Consider the following 14776-nt stretch of genomic DNA (forward strand, 5'->3'; position numbering starts at 1 on the left):
GCTCTTCAGGTTAACTGGTGTTTTCTTCATATTTTGTTTTTCTTGTTTAAATGTTAAATAAACCACATAGCACTTGATTAATACGCTTGATGTGTAGGGAGTCATACGCAAGTCACTGCGATATGGAGGTTTCTCGCCTTTCCGATACCGATCGAGGAGCATTTTCTTTACCTCACGTAGCCCAAACAGGATTTCAAACGAAATACTCCCCACAAGACAGTTACGTTCCACGTATCCCTTCTCGACTCCGTTTTTCCCCACCTTACCCGAGACAGTCGTCATTTTACCAGCGAAGTGGCAGTCCTCCACAACGACGTTACAGTCCAACTTCCGAATACTTTCGTGGCCTGCCAAGTTCTGATAATGGAGCTCCTCAGCACTCTCCAACAAGTCGTCGATTTTCACCTCAAAGACAAATGACGCTATTTTCGGTTCCAATAAACCATACATTTCCCCCGCCCACTGATAATCGCACCCCGATGCTTGGTTCCATGTCTAATAAATCATTGGTTCGTCATAACAAACCTTGACACATCGAAGATATTTCTCGTGTGTTGCGCTGAGTTTTATCAAATGTAATTTAGTATAAAAGAAAAGTTGTTTTTTTTCATTTGTAATTTTAAACTACTGTCTGTCGTGCATATTGCTAATCGTGTTATTTTTTATTGTGTTTATATTGCGTTGACTTTAATGTAAAATTATAACACCAGGTCGTGCTTGTGTACTATTCTAGCAGTATGTTTAACCACGCAAAATTTAGGTAGAGTTTGAAAAATATCGCATTTGTTGTCGCAGTTTGACCACAAAGCAAATTTACTTTTCGAACGAGGTTTTCTTTCGTTGAACAAATACTGCTACCACACGGGTCGTATCCTAAACATATTTTGATTAAACATCAGAAAACCTACACGGATATCGTACAACAAGCCTTCCCAGTAACATTATTATCCAAAAGCCTAATGGCTTCTTACCATGAGTTTAACCACGCAATACTTGGGAGTTATTCTTAATTGACAAATGTCGCAGGTTTTCGTTACTTAAAAGATCTATGACGTGCTTCGTCAAGTGTAGTGTGCTATCAGGGCCGGATTAACCACTAGGCTGATATAGCCTTAGGCCCTGGCAAAATTCGGCCCTTAATTTTGTGAGGTTAGATTTTTGTAGGGTGTTGCTAGCTGTAAGGTTAGGAAAATGTAATTTTAAATATACATTGTAATACACTATATGAGCAGTGTTCCCCCTAAGGTGCGCAACAGCCATTCCTGCCAAATTGCGCAGTAAACTTCGCCTTTTGCGAGCTTATATCATTCTCAAATTAAAACGAAAATATCTACAATTTTTTGCCACAACCGTTTAAACATTTCGCATTAACCAATTTTTAATTGATGTTTGTAGCTAAAAGCAAATAAACAAATCAAATCCGCACTGACGATTGTAAAGTAATACATGTTTTACTGTAAATTACTTTGTCTAATCGGTTTTTATCACCCATCCGGGGGTAGCAACCCAAAGGTCTTCTGAAACAAGCATACCTTCCGAACAACTTAACATTTGTGGACGATTTTTGCACGGGGCATAACGGATCCCACTGATAAAAGATCACGATATTAATTGGTTTATTTTTCGAAAATGCAGGATGACGAATTTTTGTTTAAGAGGCGCATACAAAAAATTCAGAAATATTGGTACAATTTGCGTCACAATGTGACGTCATAATCCCATTATTGGTATACATGGCGCCTTCTAAGTTGAAAATACAATTTTTTTTTAAGAAAACCAAGAAGGAAATAATATGTAAGTAGCATTGCATCAATATATAAGTTACATGGTTATAAATGGGCCGTACATAAACAGACATTTATAGGCCTAGTCAAAGAAATATTAATCGATCTTTTTTACAACAGATCTTGTTAAAATTTATCATTGTTTGGCCGTCCTGCAAAACTGACCTAAACATAAAATAATAATATCTTTGGTAATTTTATTCAAGTTCCAAAATGTTTTACTGAAAAATCTAAAAACAAACAGTAAAGTTTTAAGTTGAGTTACACGAGTAATAACGGACGATCTTGTTTGGGGTCCGGTTTGCCCCAACACTATGTAAACCTAATTTCTTCAAAAAACTGTTCTGGATTAATAAACAGGCCCTTAACTGCATATATTTAGCAAAAAATAACTGAGTTTGAGCATGCATTAGCCATTTTTTCGTTGACGGTTGTAGCTAGAAGCAAGAAAACATTTCAAATCCGCATTAACAGTAGGCCTCCCTACGTGAGCAAAATAAGTGAGCTAGCGCGCTTGTCTGACACGCTTAAAATGACGCACGGCGACGTCGCCTCGCTTGACTGGTTTTTATCGTGCTAAAGCGCGCTAAGTCTAGCACGCTCGTAAGAGGTAGGTTAGTCGCTTAATAAGTGTGTTAAGCAAATTTCTATCTCTTGGGTTGGCGTTTACTTCGCGATTTGTTGTTAAAATTATAATTCATTTCATCCTACTTATATAAAGTTATCTATTAAATATATTTTCACCAATATTTTAATATATATATATACATATTAGGCTATAGCAAAGAGATTATAACCATGAGGACAAACTGTGACGTAGCCCATTTTCGACAGCGTTTCGCTCTAGTGCATAATAGTAAAACGTAAACAACTGGGCTTGACTTGCATGTTGGTGAGCTAAAATTTTGGAGCAACCGGCTTATGTATATTAAGGTGTGAAATTTCTGACAGGTTAAAGTTATGCTTGAATTAGGTGTCAAACTTTCATTGCCGAGTTTCGTGTAAATACACTTAAAAAAGCCTGTTGGGCTTACAATATCAGCTGACCATAAATACTATATAATATGGTAACACACTCGTTGGCACGCCAACGTCGTCTAGTTAATGACTGCGGCAGCGTCCAACGCGTTGCTGTAGAGTAGACCAGTGGTTCCAAACCGGGGTGCCGGAGAGGAATTTACATTTTGTTATTATTACTAGTAAGCCCTTCGGTACTACTTTTTGTGTTCGCTTATATGATACAATAAACAAAATATTACAATATTGTTTAAACTTATTTTTATTGCCCCAGTTTCTTCTTTTTTAGCATTATAGTAAAACGTTTAAAGAAAATTAGAGTAGGGATCTTGTAATATATTCAATTATTCTTTAGTTTTGGTGTTAAGGAATATTAATATTACACATTTTGGTACCAGTTTAGTGGATAGGGTTCGGTGAACACAAACTTAGTGTGTAATATTGTTCATTTAAAAAAGGAAAGCACCAGACTATATTGACTTGTATACTTTGCAGCTTTGTAATCTGTTGAAATTAAATGTAATAATAACCTTTATTCTTTTACAGTCAGTTATTCAATTAAGTTTAAACTGAATAAAGATATATTTAAGCTGTTTACAAGATGTCACAGCTACTTCTATACATGGGATTTGATATTCATTCAACTACAACCTCCAAACTTTTGTTATCAGCTATTAGGGAGAAAAGATGAGAAGCACTCAAGGTAAAAAATACTTTTCGCAAACTTACAATGAAAATGACAAAAAATATCTATTTCAAACAGGGCTGTGGAGTCGGTTAAAAATAACCTGAGTCCGACTCCGGTTAAATGTGGCATTTCGCCGAGTCCGGCCCTGACTAAATAGCCTGTATTCCGCCAATTTACGTAACCAAAATAAAATGGATATTCAGCTATCCACTTATAGGGGTGTCATATAATTCATTCACTCATAATATATGATTGGAAAATATTCCACCACATGCTATTCCACCTCTACAATTTTCAGTTAGCGGTCATATTAGTTTTAAAATTTGGTACTGCGCATGTCAGATTCGGGTAGTTTTACATGGTCTTACTCGAGTCCGAATCCAGCAAAACAAACCGACTCCTCGAGGCCGACTCCGCAGTCCTGATTTCAAACCTGCGCAATATGCTACCTATAGTTCTGTGTGGATTTTTTTATTTACTCTAAATTAAGCCACTATACTTTTAAAGCTATAATTTATTTCCTGAAATTTATTCAGAATAAGTAATAACTCAACAACTCTTTTGACAACAAAGTAATAATTTATAAATATTTTATTCATATCAAACAAAACGTTTACTTTGCAATACACACTTTGAAATATAAATATAATAAATCAGTGCAAAGAGACAATTTAATAAAATTATAAAAAACATTTGTAATATATTGGTCGATAAATTGTGTTCTTACATACGCTGTTTACCAGGTACTACACAAAAGAATATAATACTGAAGTGGCCTCTGGATCTGATTCTTTAAATTGATTAATTCTTACCATGTTTAACGAAATAAATTTTAAATAAACATTATTTTGTTTTGTTTGCCTGAGTTTGCATATAAGGTGTACTAAGAAGTAGAAATATAATGACACTTTTAACAAAAATTGATTACTTAGGCAGGGTGGTCCAAAACCCAGGCCCGACATCATTGTTTGTGGCCCGCGAAGCACTGTTGAATTATTGTAATGTGAACAGGGTTTATTTAAAAAAAATATACGTGATCAACGATCAGCGAGCATACTGCAATGGTTTGGTTAGGGTTACATTTTTTTGATTACACCATTAAATAAACCAGTTTGCTATCACTTGGCAAAGCCTAATTTTTTGTGTGTCAGACAGGTTTAAAAGTCGCAGTGCGTCCTATGTGGAACTTTCTAAAATGGCGTTTTGCAATACAAGTTATATTTGTGTTTACTTATAACTGCAGTCTTTTTCGAAATGAAGTGTTGTCAAATATGCAATTTTGCGTGTTTGGAGCGCACCATTCTGCCAGTCTGATTATTATCGCTCGATTTTATTTGTGCACAATTTGGTGATAGCAGAAAGTTCGTGCAGCTTATATATCTTTCGACAGTTACTTTTTAACAATGCTTAACGAAAATTGTTTATCCACACCTGGCATGCATGTAGCCTATTTTGTGGCCCGTAAAGAATATGAATATATTGTGAAACCTTGGACCACTTTGACTTAAGAAATCAAAATCACTGAAAAGCCCCAAAAATTGCCAGTAGGAATTTGTGTAAAGCAGTGTCATATGTTATCCACAAGAGAATAAAGTTTTACATTAATTAATAGGCTTCTTACAGCACATCAAATGGTAAAAGGGTGGAAAATTTGAAGGAATTTATTGTGCTTTACTCTGTAAATAATATGCTCATTCTGTGACCAGAACTTTTTAAGTGGAGGTTCCCAATCAGTTTTCCAACCTGTATAATAGAAAAATAGTGTAACATACTAAATTAAAAAAAAAGATTTTAAATAAATAAATACTTAAAATATGCCAGCAAGTCACAAACAAAACATTGGTAAAATTACTCGGAAGTTTTGTATAACTAGACCAGGGCTTCCCAAACTGGGGGTTGCTCATGTAGTTAAATTTAGTACAAAGTGCTACATTTATGAAATTGTTATTTTTTCTGTTTGGTATGCTAATGGCCAATTTTGTAATGCACATTACTTCAATTACACCAGGGTTTCCCAAACTGTGGTCCGCGACGACTGCACAGGTGGTCTGTGGCGATATGACAATAAATTAAAAAGTTACGCATATACGTTGTACAGCAGGGGCCCGCGGGCCGGATCGGCCTGCGAATGTAATTTATCCGACCCGTTTGAATTAGATTAGCGCTTGTTGCGCTGTGGAAGACTGACTGTCATGTGCCAAAGTGCGTCGCGTACAAACGGAAAACGTATTCAAAAATATTGGACATACAGTTTTAATTTTTATTTTTGAAATGCAATAAAAACTTGCAAGAAGAAATTTGAAAGAAATGCCAGTATACGCCTTTAAAAAAAGGTTGCCGACTCCTGCTGTACAGTATGTGTACACTTTCAACGATAATTAAATTGCCGCAGTTATTCACAACTTATTGAATTTGAAAGCTTTTGCTATTCAGTGTCGTAAATCTTACTTGTTGCGCATTGAATTTATTATGAATTGATGATTTGAGCAGAGGGAAGCAATCCCATCCATCCCATTGATGGTGTCAGTTTTGTAAATATATAAAATTTGGTTTTATTTAGTTTTAGCTTTGTATAGCGGTCCGCGAAAAAACAGATTTACAAATTGTGGTCCGTGGTCCAAAAAAGTTTGGGAAACCCTACATTACACCATGATCTCATTGTCACAATGATCTTACCAGAGGTTTGTTGTATCTTTGAGAAACTATTTTTTTATTTTCCCAGTGTACTATTGTTATTTCGTTAAGCAATATCCAACATAATCCCAGAATGACTGAATCACAGTTATAGACGAATATGTCTTCTTATTATAGTTAACTAGTAAATATGAGCAAGTTCTATAAAAATAAACGGTGGATAAGTTTAACGTTATAATAACATACTCCAATACTATTAAGCAATATAATATAATTTGCAAAATTATTTACTGAATTCAGTGACATCTGGTAACTACTGATTCCAAATGGAACTACCTTACAAATGCTAATTGTTTGCTTCACTCGCACAAACAGCACACCACCAGTAACGATGCTTTTAAAGAATTTGGTATTAATTTTCAGTTTATTGTATCAATTTCAATGTGTCTTAATTTGTAACACTGGAACAAGTATATAGAAGACTATTTAGAGCAGCAGTACAGCATAAATTTAATTGGCGCAGTGAAGACTGACATACTAAAGAAAAATTACCGTATGGAAAATATTCTTTGAGATAAGGATATATTTGCGTAAAGAACATTTCCTAAATGAGCGATGCCTGTTACCATTTACCAAGCACAGCAAATTTGTTTTCAATTAAATTGGTATACAACCAAATATTATTCCAACTAACTTTATGTAAGAAAAGCTGGCAAATTACTAATTTTAAGCTCAATTACCACCAAGGGGCAGACAAAATTTGCACTTCAAAAAATTGTTCGCAAGCTGCATAGCACCACTGCGCCCCACCGCTAAATTTGGGATCTTAAACAGTAGTATAGAAATAGATACATTTGTATTCCAATAGTAATGTAAGAAAATGGTTCGGAAACTTTTTTTGAGACGCCCTCGAAAAACAATTTTGATTTGCGGCACACTCATTAATTTGGAATTCTACTAATTTTTACTAAAATTTGTACACTAAAGCTAATTCATTTATGGGTTCGGTTTACCAAAAGTTGCTTTTTCTAGGCTCCATGTACAATGCAAAATACCTATATTATTTACATTAAAAAGCTAAAAATTAACACTGCCATGCAGTTAAGTTTAATAAGTTCGGCACCTTGGGATTTACAACAAACTAAGTCAGCGGTTCTCAACCAGCAGTGGGCCATGGGAACATTTTGAGTGGGCCACAGATCAATTTCATAAAGCTAGATTTAATGAAGAATTAAGTTTTATTTGTGTCACTACACTTAATTTTACAGAAATAATGGCTTGGGAAGGAATTTAAATTTATTGTTCAGCAGCTACTATCTCACTAATGCACGGTTAAAGAAATAATCTGTTTTGAAACATGTTCTTCTGTTTTTTGTTCTAAACCTATTTCATAGTTGTTTTTTTCATAAACGTTTATTGGGCCACAGAATTTTTGTGCAACGAAAATGGGCCACGAAAGAAAAAAGGTTGAGAACCACTGAACTAACTGGTATTAATTTAATTTATAAGGTTAATTCCTCACATAAATCTTAACGCCTAGAAGTGGAAACCAAGGCGCTCCATCGATTTGGTACGTAGAAAGTAACGCAAAAAAAGGACAACAAATACCGCAACGCACATTATTTGGGTTACGGTGCGGGCTTAAGTTTGAGTTGGTCGAGCATTATTATTAATAATAAAATAATGATGTGCGTTGCGTTATGCGGCATTTGTAGACTGTTTTTTGCGTTACTTTCTACGTACCAAATAGAAAGAGCCCCGCAATCAACAACATAACTCAATTGCGTACATTTTAACAGTAATACACCTTTCAAAAATGTACACCTTTTCAAAAATGTACAATAGGTCCTAAGAAAGTGTCATACAACTTGTGATAACCTTGCCTGTCCTACCAAGTCAATTTTATAAACAGAAAACGGTTTAAATTAGGACTAGGGGTCATTAAACAACAAATTACGCCAAAAGCGTACATTTTTATAACAGGCTTAAATGGAAAAGATGATGATTTTCTTATTATGAATCAGACCGTGACGGCTGTCGAAAGTAGAATGCATTGCTTAAAGGCAAAAGAAAAAAGGCAAAAGTGAGAGTTTGTCCTCATGGTTATAATCTCTTTGGGCTATAGTAGGTATATGGACATTGGACACATTAGGTAATGGGTATTGTTAATATAATTTGCAGAAAATAATAAACAGTTATCGTTTCCACACAATTTAACCATTTGAATTAGGTTTATTGAAAATAGTACTGCACATTAGAGATGTAATTACAAAAATAAACATATCGCTACAAACTAATGATGAATATAAACAAAATCTGATAATTGGTGCCTAGGAGTTCACGATTAACACGGATTAAAGTTCGCTGGGTTTCCGCCATTTTGTAGTTGACGCGCATAATGTGGTTCATGTAGATCAATTCCTTTTCCCGCGCTTTTGTAGACATTCGCGCGCTTTCTGACACGGGTCAGCTAACACGCTCATGTAGAGAGGCTTATTGTAACGTAATAAATTACTGTGTCTAATCGGTTTTATCATCCACGCTGTATGTTTTTATCTCACGTAGAATTAAATGTCTACTCAGGAAAATCAAGCTGAAAGAAAAAAATGAGTTTCGAACAGTGCCGAACACAGCAGTGGAGTGTTTGACAATAATTTTCGGGATCATGAAATCAAAATTTATTTTTTAGGACGTAATTTTTCACAATTGCAGGTTTTACACGATTACTGAGCAGATACAGCTGTGGGGCAATAACGGCCCTCACAAATTGACAAAATGATCTTGATAAATGCAGCTGAGCGAATAGCTCGTGATTCTTGATTGTGCGCTAAAGGCTTCACGCATCCTATTTTAAAAAATTAGACATTTTGTCAATTTTACCCAAATATAAAGATATTTTTTTTGCGCGACCGCTTTGTTGTCATATCCTTGAACATAGTTAACTCGATTGCACTTGCACATAAGTTAATTGAAAAAAATTGTTTTTTGACGTCATCTTTAAAATTTTCACGCCTCGCCCCTATACAAGAACATTTATCTGCCCCGGGCCCCTGCCAACGCAGGCTTAAAATATTCTTAGGCACTACAAAAAATATTTGCGTAGTAGAAACTTTTCTTAGAGGGTACACTGACCATTAGGTTAACCGATTTTAGACACACGATATGACATGATTTTAAAAACACATTACGTGATTTGCAATTTATATTTTGTTACACGCAGTGCAAACGTTTAGGCATAAGCAAATTTGTTATGACCAGGGCGATTATGCTTTGACCTAAAAAATGATAAATTAAATGCTGTGGAAATGAAATAAAACAAAGAAATAAATAATTTTAACCTAACGTATAAATTTTGACTTTTTTTGACAAGTCAAAAAATAATCGCCCTAGTTATGACGTTTAAAAAATACACTTTTATTATTTTTGCCTATTTAAGCCGTAACATTACTTTTGGAGTAAATGCATTTATCTTCCATAATCATGAGACATGAGGCTAGCAATTTAACATGTAACAACGTAATGTGCAATAGTGATAAAGAGCCCACAGTATGATGGATTATTTGTTTAACCACACAAAATTCAGGTAGACTTCGTACATTATGGTGGTTATTTTAGGTGTAATTAGTTTTTAACTAGTTAGAAAAATTAGTAAATATTCTATTTAACCTGGGCAACGCCGGGTATTTCATCTAGTAACTATACACAAACAATTTTTATGAAAATTAAAAAAAAACTCAAAAACAGGCGAAGTGTTTTTTATCAATTTATTTTTAATGTGATACATGCTTCTGAAATTTAGCTACAAAGATTAGGAATTCTTGGTTGTATATATGACAGAGCACAGCGAATATCTTGCTCTTGGCTACTTCAAGACGGTTACGCTGCCTGGACTTCATATTACAAGTAGGGTTCCTCTCCGGGAATGTTTCGACGGGAAATTCCCGGGATTTCCCGCGAATTAACGATCCCGAATCCCGGCAAAATTTTTTTTATAATCCCGGGTATTCGGAAACATAGCAAAACTTCAAAAAATATTGTCGTTTTTCAGTAATATAAAGAAAAAAGTAGTACCAACCATGTTAAAGTCGTTGCTTGAGTTGCTTTATTCGCGCTTAACAGCGGAGAAACTTAATTAAATTTATTCTAAAAATAAAAATGCATGCGCTTTTTTTTAAATAAAAACAAATAAGTGTCCTGACTTTAATACTAGAAGGTCTTGTAAGATTGCAGAAGCAATACTACAGAACATAAATGGGCGCTTCTTCCGCTATAAACGTATAAATTAATAAAAATAAAAACGGTCCTCAAATACCGCATACCACAAGGCATATTATTTGGGTTAGGGTGCTGGTTAGCGTTTGGGTGAGGGTTGGTCAAACATAATAATACTTAACCAACCTTCGCCCAAACACTATCCCAAACAATATGCGTTGTGGTATGCCGTATTTTTTTGTTTTGTTTTTTTTGCATAACTTTCCACGTACATAAGTGAAAGAACGCCCATAAATGAGCTTAATTAAATGTTTGGAGCTAAAATAAAAAAAATTCCAACGTCATAGTGACGTAATTTTATGTATAATTTTTTTGTCGGGATCCCGGGTTCCCGGGAAGTTTCATTAAATCCGGGAAAAAGAGGAACCCTAATTACAAGTGTTAAAAAGGCAGATTGACATAGCCACGTCGAGTTAAATGAAAATCGGCAGCTTGACTTGAGTCGTTTTTCAATTCAACCGATTGGTCTTGCAGTTCAAATTTTACTTGTTCAAGGGAAAGCCGAAACGGATTTCTTGCAAGGGATAGGTCATCTCCAACAGCATCAGGAAAATATGATTCGAATTCGTTTTCCGAATTTTCAAGATGTTGAACAACATAGGTCTTGAGCGCTTCATCCAACTCGGAAATGTCATCTAGATTGCTAAACATTGCAAAAATGCGATTCTGAAGTTTACGTCTCAAGTTTGACAATTTCTCTACAAAAGCAATGTTTTTTCTTTCCTTTGCATTTTTAGATTAAGAGTGTTCAAAGCATTAAGGATATCTACCAAGTATGCCAAACTAGCAATGGATTTTGAATTTAGTAAAAAATGAACTGCTAACTCCGGTTTCACATAATTTGAAAAGATTTTTAGCTCATCACGAAGCTCAAAGACTCTTGATACAATGTTCCCTTTAGAGAGCCACCGAACCTTTGTATAATACAGCAGGTTTTTATGATCCTGTATATTTCAACAGGGAGACATGACCACCGTACTATCTGAACTCCACTAAATCGAAACTAAACAAACTGTCGTAGCATTTCAAAGTGGATAATGTCAGGTCGCTTATAGATTTATTGCACATTCACATAATGCAGTATAGCTCGCTTTCAATAAATTGGCTTACAGCGCAGTAAAGACACGTGTTGTCAGTAAGGAGTGCATCGTTGACTGGTTTTTAGTAGAATTCGGATACGACTAACGCTGCAGTAAAAGCGAATGCGTTGGGGATTAACTCGCCAGTTAACCAGCAGGATGAATGGGAAAGGAAATACGCAAGAACGTTTACCACACGCACAACGAGCATAGTAAATAACAATGTTTTAGCAATTTAGATTAAAAACAATAATGGCTTATTTTAAAGCGGCACCTTATAATATAACAAGAATAACGGGAACCGGCAAAAATATCTACTAGTATTAAGACCAATGACATAACAGTAGCATCCACGGCAGAATAAGATCTAAATTAAGGTTTCTCAACCGGGGCCCTCGGCCCCCCTAGGGGGCCACGGAGTGGTGATTGGGGGGCCATGGGCATTACTCTTAAGTTAGGTTATGATATTACAAAACTTCTGCTGTTTATTTACCGTAATTGAAAACGATGTAATTTGTTCGTTTTACCGCAAAAATTTAGATTAACGTCGCCTATCGCTGTGGCAAAAGCGATTTTTTCGGGCGACCTATCCTGGCCAATAACCTTCGCCTAATTATTAGGTGTCCTTCAAATGCTTTGGGCGGGCAACTATCGTGTTATACTAGGTACAGATGTTAAGTTTCAAAACAAGTGTTCTAGCGTAAAACGCGCAAAGTTCGCTACGGGGTTACTCAAGGTCAACTTGAGGCCAATAATCAGCGAGGTTATGCACAGCGTAATTGACTAGTAATAGTAATGCATCAATGGTAATTACTATGTATTATTTGCAGCATATTATTTAACTGCCAAATTAACTTATCACATTTCTAATAAAGTATAACTAAAACACAACATTGTTTTTATTTCACTCACTATATGGGCAAAAAATAAGTTTTTCTAACAACCTGGTGTTTCAATCGCGTTTTATGTCCTTTTAGTTATGCATTGTATTTTAAACAACTTCTTAAGTCGCAGTTATTTAGAAAGTTAATAATTTGTAAATTTATTTTTCATTTACAATATGCATATGTTAGCAATTAAATTTTGTTTTAGCAATCCCCCAAAATAGAAGTTAAATAATTATTTTAAAGCTTATTAGGATTCAATATTCTGGATTCGTTATTCCATATTCGAAACATATTATTGCAGTACACCTCTGGATTTAACTTTGCAGATCCCTGCTTGCCAATTCAATATTCTATAATTATTGCTAGGAGTAGGTGTACTATGGGTAGCTTTTATCGCGGAAAAGTAAAAATCTTTAATCGGCGTGAAAACGTCATGCGTTATATAACACAGACTTTTACCATTGCACCTGTCACATGATAACAAAAGGGAAGGCTCAAGTTTTTTGTGTTTATTTGAGATTATTGCTCACGGTCCTTAAAAATATACACAAAATCACACGTTGTTTATAATGGTATCAATGGGACGGGTGCACTTGCTTCTTTGTTATCAGCTCGGCTTTGTTAACCTCTCACAAATCACTTTATTTGAGTCAAGCAATTACGAACAGTTTTAAAACCGTGACCTACAACATTGAGCTCACTGTGGCAGCGCAACAAGCTGTAAAAACACCATCGTCATTTCGGCGAAATAATTTTTTTTTTAATTTTTAGAAATTTTAGATCCGCATACCACAATTTCACATTTTTCAGTTAAACAAATGATTTTAACACTATTATCTACAATTATTCCGTAATATGTTATAAATAAAACATTAAAAAAACATATCTTAAACAAACACACATGAAACTCAAGCAATATTCAGCAAAAAAGAAAAGAAAAGTACTGTAGAGAGGATAAATAGAAGAAAAAATACTGTATAAAGGAATATGGAATAAAAAAAGTTCCTAACACAAAATGTTCATAAAAATTGCTGTAGATATACTTCAACACTTGCTCTACAAGATAAAACTAGTCTCCCAGTCTGGTAATTCAGAAATTTCCAACGAAATGAGTCTTTCGAAGCTTACTTAGAGCAAAAATCGTAAAATTACGAAAATTACGGTGGGGGTGGGGAAAAAAGTGAAATAAAAAAGTTCTTAACACAAAAAGTTCATAAAATCGCTGAAGATATACTTCAACACAAGCTGACTAGTTTTATCTTGTAGAACTTGCGTTGAAGTATATCTACAGTGATTTTTATGAACTTTTTGTGTTAGGAACTTTTGTTTATTTCACTTTTGTCCCCACCCCCCACCGTAATTTTCGTAATTTTACGATTTTTGCTCTAAGTAAGCTTCGAAAGACTAATTTCGTTGGAAATTTCTGAATTAGCAGACTGGGAGACTAGTTTCATCTTGTAGAGATTGCGTTGAAGTATATCTACAGTGATTTTTATGAACTTTTTGTGTTAGGAACTTATTTTATTCCATATTCCTTTATACAGTATTTTTATATTTTTTTTTTTTTTTTTTTTATGTTTTTGCTGATTATTGCTTGAGTTTCTTGTGTGTTTGTTTAAAATATGTTTTTTTAATATTTATTTATAATACATTACTGCATAATTGTAGATAATAGTGTTAAAATCATTTGTTTAACTGAAAATTGTGATATTGTGGTATGCGAATCTAAAATTTCTAAAAATTGAAAAAAAATTATTTCGTGCAGCACTATGACGTCACAATGCACAATTTAATTTCAAGCGTGCAATAATGTGAATAAAAACTAATGAGCTTGGTTTGGAAAAGTAAGTTGCCTGAAAATTTTATTGCTCAAAAATTTTGTTCTTCGGAAGCGTCGTGTTGATTTTTTTTGTTAGGTGCTTCGCGGTCCCAGAAAATTGTCTCGCGGACCCCAAAAGGACCGCGGACCCCAGTTTGAGAACCACTGGTCTAAATAAAAGCCCTTTTACACTACAAGCGACGCGACGCGAGCAAGGTGTTTGTACTGCAGCGCAAATTCGCGTGTTCGAAGTCGGCGCTCGTGAGCGTTACTATCGATACAAGGCAAACTATGCCCTTCTGCAGTCAAAAAGTACAGTTCAGTCACGGTCATAAGAATTATGGCAATATTTAGCAAATAAGTAACCAAAAATGTGGTAGCTTTACCGAGATGAATTATTTTGCGTATTTTATTCAGCGGTTCATTTAATGCAGTAAGTTTTCTAATTCTATCCAGTTTTATTTTGTCACTTTAAAAAATTAACATGTCAAGTATTGAACTGACAGGCGAGGTAATAGGCGAACTGCTTAACGTTCCGGAAGAAGTGGAATTGCAACCACTAATCAAGCCAACAGCAGAAAAAACTATCAGTTTTG

The 14776-nt window shown here is 34.8% G+C and overlaps 1 protein-coding gene across 3 annotated transcripts in view; it reads left to right on the plus strand.

Moving 5' to 3' along the window:
* Positions 1 to 724, plus strand: part of LOC146164303 (uncharacterized) — a 71112-nt gene extending 70388 nt beyond the window's left edge. For all 3 annotated transcript variants that reach the window (XM_083382523.1, XM_083382524.1, XM_083382525.1), the window contains exon 18: positions 98 to 724. In XM_083382523.1, the coding sequence (XP_083238649.1) occupies positions 98 to 530 (433 nt within the window). In that variant the 3' untranslated portion in view covers positions 531 to 724. The remainder of the gene's footprint in view (positions 1 to 97) is intronic.
* The last annotated feature ends 14052 nt before the right edge of the window (positions 725 to 14776 follow it).

This window comes from Ascidiella aspersa, chromosome 2, assembly GCF_963924565.1.
Source record: "Ascidiella aspersa chromosome 2, kaAscAspe10.2, whole genome shotgun sequence".
NCBI lineage: Eukaryota > Metazoa > Chordata > Ascidiacea > Phlebobranchia > Ascidiidae > Ascidiella > Ascidiella aspersa.